At 42.3% G+C, this 23,777-nt stretch overlaps 3 protein-coding genes across 12 annotated transcripts; 2 read left to right on the top strand and 1 right to left on the bottom strand.

Moving 5' to 3' along the window:
* The first annotated feature begins 341 nt into the window (after positions 1 to 341).
* Positions 342 to 1,508, top strand: ost4 (oligosaccharyltransferase complex subunit 4 (non-catalytic)). The gene is made up of 3 exons (XM_086019242.1): positions 342 to 355; positions 814 to 950; positions 1,407 to 1,508. The coding sequence occupies exon 2, from the start codon at positions 815 to 817 to the stop codon at positions 926 to 928; it is 114 nt and encodes a 37-aa protein (XP_085875368.1). The 5' UTR covers positions 342 to 355; position 814; the 3' UTR covers positions 929 to 950; positions 1,407 to 1,508.
* Positions 1,509 to 1,642: 134 nt separating this feature from the next.
* On the bottom strand, positions 1,643 to 15,273 carry agbl5 (AGBL carboxypeptidase 5). Of its 7 annotated transcripts, none has more exons than XM_086019225.1 (16): positions 13,736 to 14,315; positions 13,195 to 13,264; positions 12,580 to 12,846; positions 11,960 to 12,382; positions 11,242 to 11,419; positions 10,619 to 10,797; positions 9,920 to 10,469; positions 9,362 to 9,531; positions 9,154 to 9,289; positions 8,741 to 8,955; positions 7,855 to 8,066; positions 6,682 to 6,894; positions 4,338 to 4,474; positions 4,210 to 4,262; positions 3,735 to 3,835; positions 1,643 to 3,375 (listed from the first exon to the last, which is right to left on the bottom strand). In XM_086019225.1, the coding sequence occupies exons 3-16, from the start codon at positions 12,786 to 12,788 to the stop codon at positions 3,296 to 3,298; spliced, it is 2,856 nt and encodes a 951-aa protein (XP_085875351.1). In that variant the 5' UTR covers positions 12,789 to 12,846; positions 13,195 to 13,264; positions 13,736 to 14,315; the 3' UTR covers positions 1,643 to 3,295. The 7 variants fall into 7 exon arrangements, with proteins under 7 accessions (XP_085875351.1, XP_085875354.1, XP_085875355.1 ...); XM_086019228.1 differs by lacking the exon at positions 13,195 to 13,264 and having other exon boundaries at positions 11,960 to 12,126; positions 12,211 to 12,382; positions 13,736 to 14,308; XM_086019229.1 differs by lacking the exon at positions 13,195 to 13,264 and having other exon boundaries at positions 6,682 to 6,876; positions 11,960 to 12,126; positions 12,211 to 12,382; positions 13,736 to 14,306.
* selenoi (selenoprotein I) lies at positions 6,951 to 23,427 on the top strand. 4 transcript variants are annotated; one of them, XM_086019237.1, is made up of 14 exons: positions 6,951 to 8,093; positions 10,058 to 10,256; positions 10,599 to 10,819; positions 11,258 to 11,397; positions 11,946 to 12,090; positions 17,734 to 17,802; positions 18,726 to 18,834; positions 18,941 to 19,015; positions 19,088 to 19,350; positions 19,466 to 19,574; positions 20,248 to 20,296; positions 20,374 to 20,554; positions 20,927 to 21,106; positions 21,993 to 23,427. In XM_086019237.1, the coding sequence occupies exons 6-14, from the start codon at positions 17,773 to 17,775 to the stop codon at positions 22,098 to 22,100; spliced, it is 1,104 nt and encodes a 367-aa protein (XP_085875363.1). In that variant the 5' UTR covers positions 6,951 to 8,093; positions 10,058 to 10,256; positions 10,599 to 10,819; positions 11,258 to 11,397; positions 11,946 to 12,090; positions 17,734 to 17,772; the 3' UTR covers positions 22,101 to 23,427. The 4 variants fall into 4 exon arrangements, with proteins under 4 accessions (XP_085875363.1, XP_085875362.1, XP_085875361.1 ...); XM_086019236.1 differs by lacking the exon at positions 6,951 to 8,093 and having other exon boundaries at positions 9,815 to 10,256; positions 10,720 to 10,819; XM_086019234.1 differs by lacking the exons at positions 6,951 to 8,093; positions 10,058 to 10,256; positions 10,599 to 10,819; positions 11,258 to 11,397; positions 11,946 to 12,090 and adding an exon at positions 15,877 to 16,131.
* Positions 23,428 to 23,777: the final 350 nt, after the last annotated feature.

The following is a 23,777-nucleotide window of genomic DNA, read 5'->3' as shown; positions in this document are numbered from 1 at the left end:
AAGTGGGTGGGGCGTCGATGATTCAATGACTTCATGGGAATTATGGAATTTATCATGGGCCGTTGCTATTGGTATTAATTTGGGCAGCATGTGAATAGCTAGTGAACAAGTAAACAAAACGTACTCACACCCAGTTCTACTTTGCACCACGACTTTTGGAGTTACGAACCGTTGCTTGGACCACAAGAACACCGTATTGGTCTATCAGATTTACGACGAACATGGAACGCAGCATTTGACCGGATAAACGTGACGTGTCTTTCCTCTTAAACCGGAAGAGATTGAAGCAGTTGGCCCCTGTCAGCTCGTCATAAAATCATCACATTTCTTTAAGAAAAACGATTCAAGAGACAATGTAAGTTGTCACATTACTCAACAAACTCACTACAACCGTTCATTTCTTATTTGGTACCTGTTTTGATGCCTTGTTTGCTTAAACTAGGGCTGCTTTGGCTAGATTTAACTTGCTTACTCAACCAACAGTTTCGAGCATTTTTCATTAAAACTAATTGATTTTTTTTTAAGACTTTGCTCCTGTTAGAGTACAACTTACTTTTGTACGTCCGCAGATTCATGGAAATATATTCACTTCATTTCATACCATCTGTGTTCCTTCCATTCTTTTCATTTTATACGTCCTTGTAGTTTAGCCCCTTCCTACTTTCAACCCTCCTTCATTTGTATCGTAATTTTCTGATTAATCATTCCTCCCATACTGAACTCACTTCGCTTTCTTCGATAAGGTGTCCCTATTTTTGTTCCATGTGGTACATCAAGTGTGCTGTCCGTGATACTGTTGTTTTACCTTGACAGAATGGTGACAGACGTGCAGTTAGCCATCTTCGCCAACATGCTTGGCGTGTCCCTGTTCCTGCTGGTGGTGCTGTACCACTATGTGGCCGTCAATAACCCCAAGAAGCTGGACTAAAAACCGGTCACACCGTGGGCAGGTGAGTGTAATTTCAGCAGGCACCAACAAGACGTCAGGGTAGAAAAGGACATAAAATGTAAGGTTCTCTTATCAGATGTTGAGAACTTATCGAAATGATGGGAAGACAAAATAATGGCAAATCCAAATTATACCACATTATGTGTCCCAACGCATTAAAAGATCGGCTAGCTGATTACTTTTGAACCCCTAGGAAAAAAAGCATACCACGTGCTGAGGAGGAGGCAGTGTTGTGTCACTGTGTTACTTGTACCGGTATGTCTATTAATGGAATGGGCTCCCTGGTGTTTATTGATCACTTACAACTTGGCAACAAATACCCAAATACTACCTCAAAATGGAGGTACTACGGTACTTGAGTCTATTGTCACATAGTTTATTAGTTTCCAAATCAGTGTAGCGCTCTATAAAGGAAAACAATCAAATGTAATTCATCAATTGTTTTTTCACTCTACAGATGGGAATCACCACCACCACCTCCCTGGAAATGAAAACATTCCCCCAAAATTACTAAGGATTGTGCAGTAGTTACTTTTTTTCAATAAAACATGCAAAGAAATTTCCTTTCTTCTACTTTTATCTGTAATCATGTTTTGCGCAGTAGTTTAGTACCTGTAAAATAATTTTCAGACAAATTAAGTAAAATACTGCGCAGCGGATGGTAATGACCGTTGCAAAATAACAACATACGCATAAAGATCACAAAATACTTTTATAGCATAATATTCAACACTTATTGGTCCAGAGAAAATATTATATGGGAAATGTTCTTATTACACTTAAGCACAAGACAAACAAATGATGGAAGTTCAAGCAAACGTCTAAAACATATTTTTAACAATTTTCGGCGGTGTTGCTCGAACGGAATCTATGAAAACACAATATCCTATACAACATCCAACATGTATAAAGGAGCAGCATTAAAGTGGATTTTTCTTATAGTCAAAGTCTTACATAATGAGGTTAGTTAACAAGGTGCTCATCAGTCAAATTTGTGCACAGTGATATCTTGACCTTTGAGTTTGACCAAGCTCAACCCAATTTTCTGGTAAATCCAATCTTCCCCATCGGAATGAATTTAAATGTCATGAATCTCTTCCAGCACCAAAACAAAATGTAACTCTTTTGTTGCACATTAGAGCATGTAAAGCATTTATATTTCATAAAGGGTAATTACTGTATGTACTGTAGTTTTTGCATGTTAGACATTTGCCTTGAAGGGGTGTGGCCTAGTTAAGTTGGGTTTGCCCAATTTGGTCAGTTAGTCTGTGTGAACATCTGGGTTCAGTTGTGACCTATGGTAGCTCATTGCCAGTGTTCTCTCAACACAAAACCGATTCAAAATAGTTTTGTTTTTTTTTAAGGCAGATTCCGATAATTGGCAGAAAAAAATAGATAAATGATTATTCAGCCGATTAATTAAAAATATATACAATGAATTCTGGGGGGCCGGGTCCCATATCACTGACAGCACTCATTTTGAATTTGACTATCCAAAAAAAACATGCGAGGGCATTACAATATCTTGAGTGTTTTTTTGTCTTTCCACCCGAGCGACAGCATATCTGAAGTTCGCTCATAACACAAACAAAAGAAAAATCCTTGGGGCACTCGTGAGTCAAGGTATCACTGCATTTGTACGTGTGAACGTGTCACAGTAGTGCTTAGCAGAGCTGTGCATTCCACCTATGTGACGGACCGGTCCGTGATGAACGCCCATTTTGTAGGCGATAAATGAAAGCCGGGAACCTTAAAAAAAAAAAAAAAAAAACGGACAAAACATAGTCGGAAGCCCATTTTGTCCATCTATGTACAATAATTGTGTATATTCGCAGTGAGGCTTCAATGGGCGGAGTCCGGCCGCTGTGAGGCTTCCATGCCACGGTGAGTCTTTCGTTTCAAATATCGCTCAGCGGGGGGCTGCTAGTGGAAGTTGGTCGACGGAAATGCTAACGGAAGCCCGTTTAAAATGCGAGGCGGAACGGCCTATAGGCGATAGACGGACGGCGGAAGGCTACCACGGCTGCAGGCGGAAGGCGATAAACGGACCTGGAAATTTTAGTAAAATGCCCAGCTCTGGTGTTTCGTGAAGATATAGAAATGTGATATTAAATGAAGGTAATCTCCGCTTGCTTATACTCATTGTGGTGAAGGCACTTGGACCTGACAACAACAATACTCAATAATATGGAAATTTACATGACACTCACTGGCCATTTCAGTAGGAACGGATGAAATGGCTGTCGGTTTCAAAGTTAGCATTAATGTTCTGACGAGGCTATTCGGGGTCAACCCACGGGGTGTTGAGGAAATGCGCAGTTCAGAGATTTGCCTGCACAGCGGTTGCTATTTCACAACAGGGGCTCGGGCAGTGGTCCTCTTGAGGGATTTACACGTCTTCTGCTTGCTTCGCTCGTCCTCAGCCGCTGCAGGGCACAAAAAAAATAATAATACCACCTTCAATTAAAGACAATTTTTAAACTAGTGGTTTAGGAAAGGGGGAAAACCATTGTCACTGTATCAAAGCTTAGCTATTAGAGGTGTTACAAAAACAGGAGAAAAAAAAATGGTTGTGATTTCAAAGATGTGAGTGAATTGAATCAAATCTTTCAACTTTAAAATGATCTGTTTTTGAATCGAATCGCACCCTATAGAGGTAAATAGAGCATGATTATGCTTTGAAACAAAATTATAGTGCTTGGGAAAAAAGGAAATCCAGTATACTATATGTAGTGTGTAATTTACACTGCCAGCACTGTCATAGGGTCTGCACTCGAGACGTTACCTTGAATGATTCCATTGGGGCGGCTTTTAGCGAGACGCGCCCCGGCACTGTCGGACGCTCCGGCCTTCCTGTTGCATACCACATGTGGCTGCAGTTCGATCCTGCACGGGCGACACAATGTTCAGTCGACCATGCTCTGCTATGGATTGCGTTATGGTTGCCATCTTGTGGTACATTTAGCGAAGTTAGCCTGAACTTTGTGGAGCGTTTTGATTCTTGACAGTTGTATTTGCGTGTAATCAAATGGTTGCAAAAAAGACAGACTGGAAGAGCCACAGAAAGGCATAATACCCGTTGTGAATCTTGCTTTTCAGCTCATTAGAGAACAGCAAAAGTGCATTCAAAAATGTTACAGGTAAAATTAAGTTAACCCGTAAAGGTTCAAGGGCATTTTAGGTTCATCCTGACATTTCACCCGAAAGCCAAATATTTTTTGTGAGTAGTGTAATAATGAAAATAAAATTTTGGGACTCACTTGCTAAATTTGACAGAGGCCATGATGTGCTCGGGCCCACAGTCTTTAGCAGTCTGTGACAGAGACAAAAGTAAGAACTCCACCCAAAAACAAATATACGTTAAAAAATGAGTACAGTGGAGGCTGACCGCTGCGGCGGCACGTTGGCCGGCGTTTCGGTTTCCTACGCTTCGGTTTCCTCTTCCGCTTCGGCCGGTACGTGCAGGTAAAGCTGGCTTGGACCAGGCCGCCGACGAGCCTGCATGGAAGTCTGTACAGCTCAGGCCTGCCGAGCACACATGGAAAGTCAAAAACCAACAAAGTGGGAGTCAAAAGGATGCTTTGCAAACATGTCATCTTTATTTTAAAGAGCAGCACAAATGAACATTTGAGTCGTCTACTAGTGAAAATTAGCACTACACGAGGCCGAGGAAAAGGCACAAAACTCTTACAGTAATGCTAAACATTACAATCTTTGCCACGTTATTGCATCACTACATTTGACTTAGATCAGGAATGTCCAATCTTTTCACTGTGGGCTACGTACAGAAAAATGGAAGGGGGCCCAATTCTTATGGTTATGAGTTCGACAAATTTAATATGCTCTACGACGTCAACATTATCTGCTAAGGTGAAAAAAAACATTCACCCTGGTATTACCAAAGCTATTGAAATATATGCCTTAAAAACATGTTTAAAGAAAAAAAGAAAATCTGCCATATCTTGTAACATTTATATTTACAGTTTTATAAAACGTATAACAAATATTAAACTTTTTTTTACATAAAGTGTGTCAGTAACATTCAACGACAACATTTGAACTTTTTCTTGTTGAATTTTTTTATTACAATATATGCAAGCGAGCCTCGCATGAATCAGAGATGGACAACCCCGACTTAGCTCTTTTACATAAAATTTTAAAAGCTCCACTCTGTGGCTATTTACGTCTTCAACACTGGATAGAAAGACAATATTTTTATATATGATAGCAAAATATGACAGATTCCCTAATAGAACCCAACAACTCATACGTGACAAGATACCAGGTCACAACAGTTAACGTAACCATTATTCTTTCTGCAATGACGTTGCAATTTACATAGCTGGTTCAGAAACATTCAAAACATCACAAAGCATCTTCTAGACAGTGCAGATATGGACCACAAGATAATTTAGCATGTTTGCTAAACTAACAATTCCAACATTGACACAAAAGAGGCCACAAAAATATCATTAAAAAATTCCTTGGTGCCATTATATGAAACATGTACAACCATTTTTTTTAAACAGATAAGTCAACAATGGTGGACAATATGCAAGAGAACAAAAAACTCCATAATTAGATCAAATTCGCAATTTGCAAAAGCAATTCAGTCACAATAGCAAAGGTACCTAATAAACAAAAATACTACTACTACCGATAATAATGTAACTTAAGCAGCACTTCCCATTTGAAATATCTCTAGTGCTACAAAGATAAAAGCGGGAAAACCACACATTTTTAAAATGCCCCTATTCTATTTTTGTCAAACGATGACTTTATTCTCATAAAATTACTACTGGTGCCCCTCTTGAAGTTGCAACATTACGTTTTCATACTCTGAAATTATATATGAACAACAATCCTTCTAAAAGTCATCACATTTATAAATCTAAATATGTTCACTGACGGGAATTTTCAGTCCGCTTATTTTTGTTGCATGCAACATTTGAAGATAATTGTTATTTTATATTTATTGAGCCAAGAAAATTCAAGTTTTCACCCCCCTTGAAATATTACATTTTATGTGCTTAAATAATAGCATAGAAATATTATAAATGGTTATACTCCTCTGCACAAAAATACTGAACAGCGGTTCAGTACACTGCAACATAATCTAGTGCTTGATGGGGCTGCACGATATTGGAAAAATGCGATATGGATGTTGACTATAGTGATATTTAACCTGTACCTAAAGAAATGACATTTTTATTATCCAACGAAACTACATTGTTTTTCATGCGGCAAACTAAGCAAGCTCACTTTGTACTGAGCTAATTAATTCTAATTAGACATTGACCGACGATTGGGTTAGCGATGCACATTTAAGTTTGACTGGTCAAATTCAGATAAAAGCATACAATTCCAGAAGAAAATTATTGCATGTCTTCGCGATATTTTTTTGATATACTGTGCAGCCATAGTGTTTGACTCATCTATTAAAGGTTGTATTTTGTAATTGCATTGTTCTAGTATAGCTGCTCGTAGATGGTCATCTACAAATATGGTAGATAACACCAATGACGATGGGAATGTAGAGACCGTTAGGCGCGCGCACAAAGTTCAATGCTTAATAATTGACTCAATAATTTAGTCCTTGGCTTCCCTAGTGGGGGAGTTGTTGGCGGGCGGTGGCCCCTGCAGGAGGCGCGGGCCAAGCTTAGAGAGCAGGGGCAGCGTCTGCAGGGAGGGCAGGAGTGCGGACAGGCTCGGGGACCGGAGGGAGTACACACCTGCCATGCTCGAGGAGACCGCCGCCGCCGCGCACACCGACGACGACGAGGACGACGAGGAGGAAGGGGGGGGTGAGGGTGTTTGAGGGGGGCGGGCGGGTGCGTGGCTGTTGCCAGGGGAACTTAGGACAGCGCGGTGGTGGTGGTGGTGGTGAGGAGGAGGAGGCGGGCGTCTCTTCTCCGCAGTTTTGGCGTCTACAGAGACAGACACACCTGCTGACACATGCAGGTGGGGGTGGGGGGTGGGGGCATGCTGAGGGCCGTGTAATTGACATTTCGCTAAGCCACACCCCGGACGTGCTGACCGGCCTCCAACTCCGATAAATGTTAGGCATTTGAATTTGTCAAGAATCAACGCTATGTAGTCGTCCCATAGCGACTGGAATACCTAGAATCAACACCTCTGTCAAAAGCAACATACTAAGTTAAATAATGCTATACTGTTGTTAGCACCTTTTGCGCCGCCAGAAATGTCAAAGTGCATTTTTTCTGTTAAAGCTATATGGCAATCATTTCAATCCCCCAGGAATCAACACCTTTGTCAGCTCCAAGGTAAGCAATGTTCATATTATCTGTAAAATAATGTTATGCGCAACCACAGCAGTGGTCTGGAACTGCGTATCGCAAGAAAGCAGCCCCAGTGAGCGTCAATCACACAGTCACGACCGCTGAACATTGTCAAAGACCTGATGCCCATTCACAGGACATTGTGCAAATCATAGTCACTTGGTTAGAAAAAATAGATCAATTGTATTTTAAAGCCATATCACATAGCAAATGTGAACCACTTTCTTACACTGAGTACTGTACTGCATTTTGCTTTGGAGTCAGCCAGCCCTTCATCACTTGTTATCCCGTTGGTTCAAAATGCTGATGCTGTCCTCTCAACTGTAACATGTAAGAGCAAGCACATAGCCCCCGCTCAGTGCCTCAGGTCAGCTAACCAGCTGCTCCTCGAGGTATCAAAGTCAAAGCAGAAGCCAAGAGGGAAAGAGCATTTTCTAGTGCTCGTCCCATCCTATGGAAAGACCTCACTCATTGGCTTTTAACACAGCTTGAGACTTCTGCCCTTGTTATAGAGTGTTGATATTGATATGGTGGCGTAAGCAAAAGTGAAGGCGGGAGTCTTAGCGAAACGTCAGTAACGAGACAGGAAACTAAACGGCAACTCACCCCTTCCAGACGCTGCAGACTTGGGGCCGCCGCCTCGCCCGCCGCTGCCCCCTCTGCTGCTGTGGTTTTGCAAGTGCGCCCGCTGCGCCGGGCACCCGAAGGTGAAACTGGGCGAGTTGGGCATCTTGGGGGATGGCGTCAGGCTGCCGCTGCTCTGGCTCGTACAGCGCACCCGACCAAAGGAGCCCTCGGGCGGCAGGCCGCTCAGACCGCTGACACACCATCGCCCACACAGACAGGTTTTAAAAGTGTTTACAAAATTGTGGCTGTGTTCAGAATAACTCCCAATTCTGTATCGAGTGTTCCCTTGGTATATCGTGGACTTTTAAGCAATTTTGTTTTTTATAGTACACAGGCAAATCCACATTTAGTGTTGCACGTCTTGTGTGTACACAAAAGCTTCAGTCATATGCCTAAGTACTGTTTCAAAACTATTTTTCATTTGATGAATTAACTACACAGTCCGCTACATACAAATATAAGTGATAGGGAGTTGTGAATGAGGGAATATTTCCAAACACAGCCTGTGTCTTACATGCGTGAACCAGGGGCGGAGCCAGAATGTGACAAATGGGTGGGCCTGAATATTTCTCACTGAGCACGATCCTCCTGTCCCGACACGTATCGTATATTCAAATAAAATGACAAACTGAAGAATATGAAGTTCAGATCTTCCTTAGACAACCACAATTATGCCATTCTTAATTTTCAATACAATAAAAAAAACACAACAAAACACAAATTCAAAAATAATTTAATAAGAATTTACTATAAATTTAAAAGTATATATTTTTTCATGAATCTCACTGGGTGGGAAGTCTGTCAATTTGGGTGGGCCTGTGCACACCCAGGCCCACCCATGGCTCCGCCCCTGGTGTGAACTCACTTGAGGAAGGTCTTGGGCGGCGACGCCTTGCCGTGGTGGTGCGCCTTGTTCGGCGGCTGCGCGTTGAGGTGCAAGCACGGGGCTTTCGTGTTGCGGACATGCTTGAGCACCCATGCCCGCAGGTTGCCCAGGCAGCTGTGCTCCGACAGGACAAGGCGTGGCCACGGGTTGCACTCGGCCATATCCAGCGCCGAGATGGCCACGGCACGCCCCACCTAGTGGGGGGGGGGGGGGATGATAACAATCGCAGCTTTAATGCTAGCACAACATCGTCATCTCTAGAGTCATGTTAGGGCAGAACAATTTTGAAAAATAATGTAATTGTGATTTTTTTTTCCCCCTCAATATTACGTTTGCGATTTAATATGTAATTTTTTTCATGGTCCTCTTTTGTCCTATATGTTCTATTGTACCTGTTCAAAGATCTCCGGCGTGTACTTGAGCGGGAACGTCGGCATCAGAGGGGGCGTGGCCCGACCATTGTCATGGCACGCTGCTGGGATGGCGTTCAGAACCTTTCCCGTGTTGTAGTTGCACTCTAACGTATAGCTATCAAAACAGCAAAGACATATTTATTTTATGATATCTAAATATTAGTGTGACATCATCCATGTATTTTACCTGTGCAGAATCCCGATGGCTTTGTGAACGGCAACCCGGCCGCTGCCTTCCTTCGATTGGCCGTCGCGTTTGTCCCGTGCGTACATGTTCTTCTCAGAGAAGTTGCAACCCAGAAAGTCAAAGTGTGGCGAGTTGATGGCGATCAGCCTCGGGTATAGCAAGTTCTCCACCTGTGCACACAAAGTACCACAACAAGCTATTTTCTGATTGGCTTTTTGGGTTAAAATTCCAACTTCTTTCAGAAAAAAAAAATCTGGCATTTTTCTTTCAGCTTTTGCATTCAAATGTCAACCTTTTTCTGGTTAAATTAACATTTGTTTTGTAGATTTGTTGTTGGGTTTTTTTCACCCCCAAAACCTTTTTTTTTTTTGCACAAAAAAATACTACTTTATTCTCTTAAAAATATGTGTGAGGAATTCTTGAAATTTTGCAGCTTTTAAGTATTATAATTATTAAAGTACTAAGTATAGCTCTAAGTATTCCAACTTTTTTGTAAATTGTCTACTTTTTACATTTTTAGGCTTTTAGCCATGTAAAATGTTCAGTTTATTAGTTTACCTGCTGGCTCTCATCTGGCAGATTGTTTCCATACATGAAGCAGCCCCGCTTGGAGGCGTGGCCGTGCAAGTCCACATAATAGGCCACGCCCCCCTCCTTTGCCAGAGTGGACTCCTGCTTCTCTTTTTTTGCCTCCAGCAGTGTCTGTGGTCCCTCTTTTGGTGGCTGTTGTGGTCCGTCTGGCGGCACGGCGCCCGCGACCATCCCTGAGCTGGACGAGCTGCCGACGTCATCCTTCGCCGTCCAGTCGGTCCCCTCCGTCACCACGGTGACCCCGGGCTGCGAGGGAGTTGCGTCCTTGGCTGCGTTGCGCTGGTTTAGGCTGACTTCCAGAGCGGTAAGGGTAGGAGCCTCTGTGTGAGGATGAGGTGCCGGGACTTGAAGCCGAGGGGCCTGGGCGAGGGGCGCACTGGGCTTTGCATTCTTGTGTGTCGTACGGTTGTGCAAGTGATGGTAGAGCAGCAGTGCTTTGGCCGCATGGATGGACGGGTGCAGCTCGGGGCTGGGATTCATGTACTGTCTGTTCAGGTTCACGCCCCGCGAGTCGGTCCTACGCATTAAAAACATTCAACTGCTTTTACTTTTTTTAAATCACACTTTTACATTACCAATGTAAATCTACAATCAATGGTAGGATATTGCTGGGTTTTTTTTTTCTTTGTTTATTTTTTTTTTACAGGCGCGGTACATTATCCTGACCTGTAATGGCCTCGCACGACACCATCGGGGTTGAGCATGGGGATGAGCTTGAAGACGAACATGTTTCTGAGCGTGTGGGCTCGCGGGTCATCTTTCCGCAGGATGAAGTCCAGGAAGCCGTTGAAGACAAACGAGGACGGCGTCTCTCCGGGGTGCACGCGGCTGCTTAGGAAGAACACCTACCAACATACATATTCAAAGGTAACAATATGTGAGGATGGCGAGCGAACGGGATGGTGAGGGGCTGGCTTATCGGGTCATAAGAAGAATGTCTTGACACTGATACTATTCATGAGCCTGAGTATGGTGTTTTGTATTGTTTGTTAACATTAAGATAAATGGACTCCTAAGTTCAAGTTGTGGGGTGGTTTTAAATTCTAATTCTCTTTTTTGCTTAGTTTAACAGTAACTTCAGATGGTAGTGGTATTAAACAACTTGTCAGTTTGGTGACAAGAAAACAAAAAAATGTGACATCTTCAGCATTAACCTTAACAGATCACGAGTGCTGTCTTTTAGCATCTGACTTTTGTTAGGTTTTTATTTGCAATTTAAAAAAACAAGGCAGGCCAGCTTTTAATTTTATTAAAACCGTGCAACAGGTTACACCGAAGCTAACATGTACCTTTTTGTTCTTAAAGTGGTGAGGTCGAGGCGTGTCAGCATCGGGGAAGAGCTGCGGCAGCCGAGGCTCGCGCTCGTCCCGCATGCCGCTGCAGTTGGTCACAGTGAGGAGGTCCACACGGTTGCCGTCCAGAGAGCGACACAGCAGCTCACGCTGGTAATACACCTCATCTGGGGGGCTGACACACACGGGAAAGTTTCAGAAATCAGGACTTTTTAAAAAATATACAGAAAGAAATAGTTTTGTGAAATGAAAACTTTTAAAACAGAAAAATAAATCTCAAAATATGGCTTTATTCAGTCTCGTGGGGTCTTGGGTCGAAATGTGGGAATTGTAACTTTTGAAAAAATATATAGACTTTTTCTTGAAAGAAAATAGTACTTCTCTTGCTATTACTGTCTATTTTTTGGTCACAAATGACTAACTATTTATAATAATATGTAATTTATTTATACTGTGAGGTGATTTTCCCCTCCACAAAATATTACAAATTTGTTTCATTGTAGTGAAAGTTCATTCTCAAAATATTACAAACACACAAAACTGACTTTTTTCCCCACAAGAATTACATCCTTTTTTTTTGGTAAATTATGACTTTTTTCGGGGAAAAAAATACATTTCTTAACAGTACACTGTACTTCTCTATGTCTTTTTTTATCCTTCGGTAAAAAGCTAACTTTTTGGGCGTTTTTGTTTTTCCACAGGTTTGCGGCGTTACCTGGCAGGGCTGAGCTGTGCTGCGTGCCGGTGGCTGTCGTCCAAGCACTGCAGCATCTCCTGACACTCAGCGTAAGAGAAGGGAAAGCAGAAGGAGAAGAAGGTGGTGGCGCCTCGAACCTCTAGCAGACGGTGAGTAAAGGACAGGATGAATTGATTGCGTACAATCTGAAAAACGAGAGGCACAAAAGCTGTGTTATTATTATCAATAATTGCGTCACTGTTACTTTTTGATAGGCGTGTGTTTGATACCTCAGTGACGGGTCTGTCTCGGACCCGCTCCCACTTGTTCTTTCCGGGCAAAGTCCGTACAAGAGGCGCCATGCCTTGACTGTAAAGCTTCCTCTGGTTGTTCATGTTCATCACATTAATCTTTAGCAGCTTTCCAGGTGCTGCGCCCTGCACGCTGAAGTGGAACCATGACCTCAAACACACACAAAAACATTTATTCAAGAAATATAACAGCAGTCTTTCAGAAAATTACAATCGTTCCTGTGAATATGCAACTGTAATATTGAGGCTTCATTCTCCAAACACCTTTTTATAAACAAAAGACACCTTTATTCCTGAAATATTTCCAATTTTATTCATTACCTATCTAACTTTATCAAGTGTAGTCACCTGTTGCCGTTCTCGTGTACTGTGCCGGCACAGTCGGGCTGTGTCCATACGTTGAACTCGTGGTCGGGGATGTTGGAGGCGCATGTGCCTGCCCCGGGAGGTGCATCATTAAGGGGGCTTGGCGTGCGCTTGTTCACCCTCTCCACACGGGCCAAGTTGCCCGAGTCGAACTTGGAGCTGAACACGATGTTGCCAAAGCGAGCCTCCATGGCCGAGAGGGGAGTTTCCTTTTAGAAGGCTTTCATTCGCCACAAACCCTGATGAACCCTAAAAAAGATGCAAAAAAAGGAAAGCGAATGGATGGTCTAAGGAAGAATACTTCTGCTTTGAAGATTGAGCTTGATGTATTACACAGTATAGCCAATGCTTCCCAAACTTTTTACACCAAGTGGCACCTCAAAAATAAAAGACTTTGTCCTCCAAGTATCACAATAATCAGCAAAATTTGAATACAGCATTGTAGGCTGAGGTCTTCATCTAAAATGAGATTTTATTCCCAAAGTTACAGTAAATTATTAGTATATTATAACACTGCGCATAAATATTGGAGAATAAAAAAACTACTGTGACTTAAATGACGCTAAATACAACTGAACTGTACTTAAAAGTACTTACTGTACTAGATGTTTAAACATTTCATTCGGTCTTACATGCAGAATGCCACGGGTTTGATTCCGGTCATTGTCTGGATAAAAAATTGCGAGAGACAGACAAGCTGTGGCGATCACTGCGGGTACAAGCTGAAAGTTAACAGTATCTCAAAATATCACAACTTTAAAAAAATTAAAAAGGCGCATTACAGTTTTGCGCTCAAAATATTTTTCTTTTCTTAGCACTCCAACATTATTCTCAAAATACAGAGATTTTATTTGGGCAAGTTTGGTTTTTCATTTCACAACTAACTTTGCCAATTACAAACATATTTAAACATCTTTCTAACATTTTCTTTTATTGGATTATTTGATTTCATCAATTGGATCAGACTTGAACCGGTGGGCGTGACAATATAAACATAACAGCGACACCCAGAGGCGGGGGTTGGGAACAACAACCACGACCAAATGATGCATACTGCATACTCGACAATAACATTCATTTATGTAACACCATGCCATAAATATATGAAACGTGACGAGTAGGATTGTTTCCAACTAACCAGCTCATGTTTATCCAGCAGGACACAACAATGGCTAAGGTTCGGTCCCACCGCCGCCACCAAGACGAACAGCTGACCCACAAAACAGGCTCACGCATCGGGGATGGGGATTTAAAGCCTCTCGCGCTGTCACATCCGCCGAACAAGAGAGTTTGATTTTCATTCAGTCCGGTTATCAAACATCTACGGGGATGCAACGTTCACGTTGTTTGGTCCTTGAACGCTACCTTGACGTTACTAAGCTACAAGGGACAACTTAGCTATCCTGCTAGCGGTCGTTGCTAGGAAGCAAAGACAGACGCCTCGGTCTTAAATCACGGCGTGTCTTCTCCACATCGTTGATTGATATTAGCTCGGATGTGCTATACACGCCACTGTATTTATTATTCCGTCGATCGATTTCCGTGTGTTTTGATGTAATGTCGCCGTCCTCTTCCCCCTCCCCAAAACTCTTCAGTTGGTTGCTACGACTGAAGCGTTCAAGGAAGTCATGAAAATGTCAAAATGCCGCTGCGTGCTGTGTTTAACGACCTCGTGCTTAATAATAATAATAATAATAATAATAATAATAATAATAATAATAACAACAGTAAAATTAGGCATTGCTCTAATATTGTTCTAATATTCTAATATCTCTCAGAAAACTTTTTTCAAAATCCAGTTATCCCTCACCATCTCGCGGTACCCTTTTTGCTGTCTCACTGATTCGCACAATTTTTGCGATTGGCAATTTTTTTTCAGTGATTATTTTTGCACATGGAATATAACAACGGACTTCATTTAAACCCCAGAATATGTAACATCAATGACAAAACAATGGCACTGCTCTGGACACCAATGACAATGCATCGGGAATCCACTGCATAGACCCTTTTTGTTGCTGCTTGGTAGCTGGTAGGGGGCTCTGAGAGACATCTAATATTAGTTGATATCAATGACATAACTGGAGTTTTTTTGGGCACAAAGCAGCAAAGCTAATTTGCAAAAGATGGATCCGGGTATGTTCTATCTACCATGACTATTTCATTTATTTCCTGAATTTAGACAGTTCCTCATTGATCGTGTCAAATACAAGTTCGTCTGAATATGCACGTCCTTGAGCACTGAGTGTATAACTAGCGGTGCAATCAGCTCCCGGAAGTACGAGTGACGTCTGGTGACGTGTCCCATTCATAACTATTTTTCAACGCGCACCTGCTGTTGCCATAGCGCAGACGTGTGTTGCGTTGAAAAACATCATGCTAATATGACCTCGCTACACTCGACAATGAAGCGTTCATGTGCTTCTGTAAAAGCATGTACTCCAAGTACTTGCTGTGCGGATCTGTTACCTTGTTTTTGTGTGTGACTGTGTCATAATGTTGAATATTTAACGTTGTTTTTTAACCGTTAATTTGAGTAGTATGTTTTGATAAATTTGGGATAGCCCCCATTTTAAAGGTCCGTGTGCTCACCTTTGTCAAGGGAAGTTTTTCATGTCAGGAACTAGCTAGGATTGGGGTGGGACATTGATATTCTAGTCTGTTGTTAGCCAGCGTTTCCTCTGATGTGGCCACACTTTGTTACGTTTTTGCCCTTGAACGCTTTGTGACACGCGTGTACGTGCAAAAACGTTTCAAGAACGTTGGTTACCGTGGTAACTAGAGTGACACTGCTGTGACGCAACTCTCCTCTAGATTTCACTTACTACTCGTTCTCGGTGTTATACTATAGCCAAAATTAATTATTGATGGAACATGATGTGCTTAGGTTTTTTTCCTTACAAATCTTGTTTCCTCCCACGTTCCCAAAGCATGCATGTTACCTTCATTGAAAACTTCATTGTCTTCAGATGTCAATTTAAGCGGGAATGATTGTTTGTCAACACAAGTGCATGGAAATAAGAATTTGAGTAAATGTTATTTTAGTAGCCCTTAGCAATATTGAGCAAGACGTAGCTCAAATTCAAAAGGTTTGGTGACCCCCGGTGTGTTTGACACACGGAAATGATGGGAGTGTTGTGGTCATCCGGGCTTTAGACGGCGCTAGTGAGCCTTAAGAGACACAAGTCAGACCCACGTGTGGTGGCTCTCCTTCTGCATCAAATGAATGGTGCGTTATGGCCATCCGGCCTATAAGTGTCGCTAGTGAGTTCAACTCACTGGCGGGGTGTCGCCCTTTACCAGGGAGGAGCTGCCAGAGAGTGTTCCGATTTCACGTCAGCCGGCGTGACCGACTGCAGCTCCGCTTCTATGATCACTTAACGTCGTCTCGGCCGCTAAACTAAAACTTGGAGCGTTCACCCGGACTTTCATCGTCATTTGTTGTATTGCGTAGCGGTGACGGACTGTTCCATGATGGCCTTTCTGTACGAATATGTCACGCAGGAGCAACTCGCAGGCTTCGACAAATACAAGGTAGCATGCTAAGTAGCTAGCCCCTGTATGTGTATACAGTTTGTGGGTTTAACTCAGCTCACAACTTGAAACATCTAGAGAAACCCATTTGTGCATCTATTCCATAGTCTACAACGTTCTGGTCAAATATGACCCTCTTTGACAGCATTAAAAATGTTATTATTCATTCACCCTGATTTTTCCCTAAAGTGACCTACTTGAATATTTAATTATGTGAAACATATGGAATTACCTTGTGTATGGAATGCGTTGCGTTGTATAAATCAAGCTGCCTTGCCTTGGTTAAAATACAAAAATGTAAACATTGACTAACCCTTGCTTAGTGTTCGTCTGTGTCTGTGAGACCCATTTTCAGCTTTTATCAAAAGATAAATGACACTAGGCATATCTGAAACCTCATGGTGATAACACGCTGTTATGGGATTTTCTTATTTTTTCTATTACATTTTATTTAAAAAAAAACTAGTAGCACATTAATTCCTAAATGTGATCTAACAAAGGTAAAGGGCAAATATTAATGTTTTCTGTTCATATGGCTTGAAATTGGGATGTAGTCAACATATGTTGAGTATTTTAACGGAAAATTATTTGATTATGTTGTTTTGAAAACCCAAAACTAGTGGGTTCACCAGACCCTTGGACACAGGCGAGTAACAAAAATATGAACACCACACAATTGTTAAATGGTTCTACAAAGTTTGGTTCAAAATCTGAGCTGTGTAGAAAAATCGATTTAAATTTCTCAGTTTGTGCAGGATTTAAAAAAAGTTGAAATCTTGAAACGCTTGTAGGACAGTGGTGAGGGTGTTTTCGATGGCCGTTGGAACAGTCTCGAGGACTAGACGTGAGACCGAGATGTCTCAAAATATTCCCCCCCCTGTTGCTTTTAACTGCCCACTTTGTAACTTTGCAAAAATGCCAGCAGGCTGAGGATTAGAGAAGAGCATGGCAAATGCAAATGCTGCTTATGACTTTTTTTTTTTTTTTTTTTTTAAAGAATTGAGATATTGTGTGTTGGGGCTGCAGTTTGAGCTTGTTCGTGTGATCGCATTACGTGCGGTTTCCTCATTCTTCCTGCTGCCTTCCATAATTAGCATAATGTCACCACTATTACTTAGCATCTTCAGTTTGTAATGTAAAAGTCAGTCCAGTGCCGCTTGCACTGATGTACGGCTGGGTGTCACACGCCCTAGGGCAGCTGCGGCTATACAATACAATACAATACAATACAATACAATGCAAATGTATTTATATAGCGCACTCAAGTCTCAGGAGATTTGTATGATTTAAAAAAACAAACAGGATACCTGCAATGTGTCACGCGTAGACAAAATATGTTCGCAGTTCACGCAATGCCAGAAAAAGCTAAACTAAACTCTCCGCTGCCATGCCAAGAGTGTTCGTGAACAGAGGTAACTTTTGTTCGTAAACCGAATTGTCAATGGGGCCACCACCGTATCTTACAAATGTATTTGAAAAAGCTACAAACTGCTGTTATAGCAGAGACTACCGTAGATGAAATAAGTCACCGGCAGTCACACCGTCTATTTGCTTGCGTGTCACAGTGACAAATTACACTGATAGTTGTGTGTATGTTTGCAGTACAGTGCAGTGGACTCCAATCCTTTGTCGGTCTACGTCATGCACCCTTTCTGGAACTTTGTGGTGAAGGTGAGAAACACATTAGCGTGTGTGTGTGCGTTCACGTGTGTTTTGACAACTACTGACACTTCGGTGACACTCCTTTGCATGTTGCATCATGTCCTGTATGTATTGTGTTTGTCAAATATGGCCTCCACTGCCTCACTAGGTGGTTATTATCTTTCTTATGACATCTTATGCAATCATGTGTGGCGCCAGATGTCCTCCGCTGTATGCAAACTCTGTTGCATGCAAAGCAGATGTAGCAACTGTAAAGCAGACTTCTATGTATGTACTTTAAAGAGCTCGAACAGAATCCGAGCAAAAGTTGCTGAATGAGAAGGATTGAGGAATTTTTTTTTCATTGGGGGGGTCCATGTTTCTGGGTTCAAAGGATGATATACATGAAAGGGTTGGAAGGGAGTAGCTTTATGTTTACAACAGACAGTTTTTTTTTAATCTAGTTTTTTTTTTTTAATTGAAGATTAAAGAGACATGACTCACTTTGTGTCCTCGGCTTGGCCTTTACCGCATCTCCACATTATTATTATGTAGTTGTGCAGCAAACAATGAAGAAAAAACATTAGTATAAGTTGTGTACGAGGTCTCCTAAACTATTTGACCAATAATCTCGGACTACTGATCCTTGCAGCAATTTATTAAATACATTCTTCACTTCTATGAGATAAGGCCATGGCCTGACTAAATGAAGCTCCTCCCCCACATTGTTGTTGTATGTATTGTCAATTCTTTTTCTTTTAATTTAGTAAGAGAAATATGATGATAAAAATGCATCTGTACAAAGGGCCACCTCCCTTCTTCAATGCTTTAACCTTGACAATAGTTACGTCAAACACTTTTTATCATATTCTTACCAAGGATTACTAAATCATTTTGTTATTTTAATGATTTATTATCCTCACAATAAAGCTTGCTTTTGTCCTTCATTTAAGTTTCTACCACAATGGTTGGCTCCGAACCTCATCACGTTCACCGGCTTCATGTTCCTGGTGGTCAACTTCCTCATGTTGGCCTTCTACGACTATGAATTCAACGCCTCAGGTGTGTTCACAAATAATCGTAACACCAGTTCACATTCAGGAATGTAGCAGCGGCCTTATCATGTGTGTGCAGTCAGACATTTTTACGCTGTGTGCTTGTGTTTCAGCCGTCGGACATCAGCATGTGCCTAGCTGGGTGTGGGTGACGGCGGGGCTCTTCAACTTCCTGGCCTACACACTCGGTGAGCGACCGCGCTCACGTTTCCTCCTCTTGCATTTGTTTCGCTGCACACCGTGACGCCGCCCATTTGCAGACGGCGTGGACGGCAAGCAGGCGCGCCGCACCAACTCCTCCACGCCACTCGGGGAGCTGTTTGACCACGGGCTGGACAGCTGGGCCTGCATCTTCTTCGTGGCCACCGTCTATTCCATATTTGGGCGCGGCGCTAGCGGCGTGGGCGTGGCCACGCTTTACTATATCCTGTGGGTGGTCCTCTTCTCCTTCATCCTGTCGCATTGGGAGAAGTACAACACGGGTGTGCTCTTCCTGCCGTGGGGCTACGACATCAGCCAAGTGGTGAGGTTGAGAACATGTCATGTCGACATGACCAAAATGATCACGGTTATTCACGATGTGATCAAAGTCGCCGTGTGAACCCTGTCTAAATTTGTATTTATTTTTTTGCTACCAGACCATCTCCCTAGTCTACGTGGTGACGGCAGTGGTGGGCGTGGAGACATGGTACCAGCCCGTCCTGTTCCACTTCCTCTACAGAGACCTGTTCACCTTCATGATCGTTGGTGAGCTGCAGCCACAAAACACTGCCAAGACAAATGCAGGTCAAGTGACCAAGTGATGTCATTTACAAATGTAAAAAGTATTTGCAGCACTTTTTCCAGTTTAAGTTTTGTTAAAGTCTTATTTCAAAATTATTCAATTTTTCTTCAAAATTCAAAACAGCCCTTGATGACTAGGGTATTCTTAAAAATATATTTTCTGCACAAAAAAGTTGCAAAATTGGTCAAACGTAACCATCCAAGAAATCACATGTCCATAAGTACAATATTTACAGCCATTTTGTAAGAAGGCAGTATCATAACCTAATATGAACAAAGTCAAGTGCTGTGAATGCACTTTTTCCAGTTTAAGTTTTGTTAAAGTCTTATTTCAAAATTATTCAATTTTTCTTCAAAATTCAAAACAGCCCTTGATGACTAGGGTATTCTTAAAAATATATTTTCTGCACAAAAAAGTTGCAAAATTGGTCAAACGTAACCATCCAAGAAATCACATGTCCATAAGTACAATATTTACAGCCATTTTGTAAGAAGGCAGTATCATAACCTAATATGAACAAAGTCAAGTGCTGTGAATACTTTCCAGGGGCATTGTGTGTATTTTGGAATCATGAAACACTTTATTACTTTATTACATAGCACTTTCACCCTTTAAATCCCGTCTAATGATTTTCAGCCTGTTCCTTCTTGGTGACGTTGCCCATGAGCCTCTACAACGTCCTCAGGTATGTTTTTGTTGTCGGTGTCGCTGCTAATTAGCATGTAGCTATAGCATGAGTGCGACTCGTTTGTATTTGTTCAGGGCATATCGCAGCAAATCGCTGAAGCACAGCAGCGTATACGAGGCCTTCCTGCCCTTCCTGTCGCCCGTGCTCCTCTTCGTCCTTTCCACCATTTGGGTGCTCTTTTCTCCGTCCGACATCCTGGAGCTGCAGCCCAGGCTCTACTACCTCATGGTGGGCACAGCCTTCGCCAACGTCACGGTGGGTGTCTTCCAGCCAATGCTTGCTACAAAGTGTAGTGTAATGCCTCTTGAGTTCATAAAAAAAAAAATCCCTATTGGTAGGTTCAAATGTAGTTATTGTTGTTTTTTTCTATTTATCGTTTATCTGAATTTTATTCTGTCAAATATCGGAATCAGCATCGGCCTCAAAACAATCCCTATTGGTCCGGCCCTACTAGTTATTCAACTTAAACAACTATTTTACATATTAAGCATACCCATTTTTATGAATGACTTTGGTGATCTGTCACTTTCCAAAATCGAGTATAAAGTTTGCTCACATGATCATTACCTTGACAGTGAAACTTTGAATTTTGCCGTGATTGTCATTTTACGCTCGTGTGTGTTGCAGTGCAAGCTGATAGTGTGTCAAATGAGCAACACGCGTTGCCAGCCGATGAGCTGGCTGCTTCTCCCAATGGCCGCCGTGGTGACGCTGGCCGTGTCGGGCTTGATGGCCGACGAGACGCTGCTGCTGCACCTGTGGACGGCCTTCGTCGTGCTGGCGCACATACACTACGGCGTGTCGGTGGTGAGGACACGCATGCGCGCACACGCTATAATCATGAAAATTTGTTGCGGAACCAACTTGCTAGATTTGTATATAGCAGCAATTTTACCCATTGGAAAGAACTGAAATGCCATTGCTCCATTCCTAGACACCCCAAAACATTTTTTTTGGTAGATAGTTTTCAGAAAATATAATAGCACTGTAAAAGAGAATGTAAATATATTTTATTATGGGTACGTACTGTAGTGTTCCTTTTAAGGGGCGTGGCCTATCATGAGCTGGACTCCACCTGGCTGATTATAGTTGAGTGTGAAGAGTGTTCACTTGTTGTGAGGAGCCACAAGGCAAGTTTTCGGTTGTTAAACCTCATGCTGGGTTCGTTATTTGGCAAGTCTCCAGTTGATGTTAGAGTCTTATTTTACAAGTGTTGGGGTATTAAACAACGTGTCATTATATGGCATGTATTCATGTATTATACTTTGTGGAGGGTCACTATTTTCCAAGGCACCAGTTATTATGAGGCTCATTACTTGCTATTGGAAAGTGGTCATGTATTATAGTTTGTGGAGGGTCATTATTTGCCAAGTGTTCAGTTATCGTGTGAGGTCATTATTTTGCCAGTGTTACGGTAAGTGACAAGTGTTGAGTTGTTGGAAGGGATTATCATTTGGCAAATGTTAATGTATAAAACATGTTGCGATCATTATTTGGCAGATGTTGAGTTGTGAGGAGTGCACTTGTTTACCTTCTGATGGGTTCATTATTTAGGAGGTCTACTTTTGTTGTGTGAGATCATTATTTTGCAAGTGTTACAGTATTAAACCTTATGGAGTGTCACTATTTGGTAAGTGTTGAGGTTTTGAGCAACATCATGTCGTTGTCAATGATTTACGTTCCTTGTGGGCAGGTACAACAACTCAGCGGCCATTTTGGCATTCTGGCCTTCTCACTCAAGAAGCCCAGCAGTGACTGACAGGAGGACGAACGAATCGGCTTGAAAGGAGCAGAGGTCTAGACTCTCCCCGGCCCCCCTTTTCTCTCTGCTCAATGACATGTCACTCTCGTCACCGCGGTAACTGAATCCTCTCCATCCAGCAAGGGACGCCCCAAAACGCACACACATGCACACGCACGCACACAAGGCCACCCAACTCGGTTTCTTTTTGCGATGGGGGGGGGGGCTCAAGGGGCTCCGGCTTACCTCATTGGAGGATTGGTGCACTGTGTCGAGCCAATGAGGTGTGAGTGTTTCCTACGGAAATGTGTTCCATTTAAGGGCTTGGGAGTCAATACACACACACACACACACACACCCACACACACACACACACACACAGTCTGCTTTCAGGTAGATACACATTATTATATTACTATGAATGTATACTAATATTAATAAGCCTTGGTGAAAACTCGGAATTCGAAAGTTTTATTTCGCTTTAATTCATTCATTATTTTAAGATGAGCCAATTCAGTTGTGGGTGTTTGGAAGTAGACCTGACTAACGGATCCTGCACGGTGGATCATTTTAAATTCACTTCGCGCTGGTGGCGATCGGACGCGGACGATACAGGGAACTGTCGTGTCTTTCACGCCGATTCATTCTTCTTTTCGTCGTCGTTGGATTATGTTGCTGTGGCGACGGTGGCCGCTTGAATGAAGAGTGCATCCCAAAAGCCGCACGACGGAGCGGACTCACTCTGAGGGGAGCGAGCGCATGCCGCCCAGCCTCTTTTTTATTTTTGAATGGGGGGGGGGGGTCATAAAACAACTTTTTATAACGGAAACAAGTGTCTGTGTTATCAGCGAGCGCCAAATCTGCAGCTCGGCTAATAATGCCTGGCGAACCGGATGTGAGTGTTGAGGGAAAGCCTGCATGCGTTTCAAGCACAGTCAAGGAAGCTCAAGTGTGTGTTTGTGTACAATTTGCGTGTCTGCCTTGTATGATTTCTTAAAGTGATTAACATTTAATAATGCACATTGTTGGTCTGTAATAGTTTGAGTGTGTATGTGTGTGTGTGTTGGGAATCTCGAAAAGGAAAGAAACTGATAGAATACACAAGATGAACACAAACAATTGATGAGTCTATATCGTAAAGTTTATCATGAGCGAGTGTGATCAATATATGGCTGATTTGTGTGGTGCTATTTACACTCCCATGTTATAAAAAAAATAAAATGTCCATGGAAATGTATTTTTCGTTAACCACTGTATCGGACGCACCACTGTTTGTTTTCATCTTTTTTTTTTTTTTTTACTTAAAAAGTGGGGGGAAATGCCTGCAATGCTTTATACTCCTGATCAGTTCCTGAAAATATCTGAATAAATGCTACTCAAACTGGAAGTACTGGACATGTTTCATAAAGTGAACATTTTGAAGAATATGTTGGTGAGATGTGCAGAAAGACAACCAGAAGCAGGTGACCATGGGGAGAGATTTGTTTTTTTGTGTGTTTTTCAGATCCACAAATATGTTGATTTTCACGTGTTTTTTAATGTGTGTGCATTTATCATGACTCTGCGGGTGAATTGTCGAATGTGCGTGTGTGGACAACTGTATTTCGTTTGGACACAAACGTCATGCCGTTTCCAAGATATTCCCACACTGGAGGCTGACATGTCAAACAGCAAAGGCGCCCCAACTCTGTCCGTCTGTCGGACTGCGCACAAGGTGGAATAATCAATGCATTCAAA

The sequence above is a fragment of the Filicampus tigris genome, chromosome 20 (assembly GCF_054856515.1).
Source record: "Filicampus tigris isolate MCC_2025a chromosome 20, RoL_Ftig_1.0, whole genome shotgun sequence".
Lineage (NCBI taxonomy): Eukaryota > Metazoa > Chordata > Actinopteri > Syngnathiformes > Syngnathidae > Filicampus > Filicampus tigris.
The sequence above is the reverse complement of the archived record's forward strand: the minus strand, read 5'-3'. Positions and strand labels throughout refer to the sequence as shown.

Bases quoted from the DNA above. Each gene is read 5' to 3' on its own strand.
- agbl5 (XM_086019226.1), bottom strand. From the start codon at position 12,788: ATGGAGGCTCGCTTTGGCAACATCGTGTTCAGCTCCAAGTTCGACTCG. The intron at 12,383-12,579 runs GTGACTACACTT...TGTGTGTTTGAG, and splicing joins GTACACGAGAACGGCAACAG to GTCATGGTTCCACTTCAGCG. The intron at 11,420-11,959 runs GTAACGCCGCAA...CGTGTGTGTCAG, and splicing joins GCACAGCTCAGCCCTGCCAG to CCCCCCAGATGAGGTGTATT.
- ost4 (XM_086019242.1), top strand. From the start codon at position 815: ATGGTGACAGACGTGCAGTTAGCCATCTTCGCCAACATGCTTGGCGTG.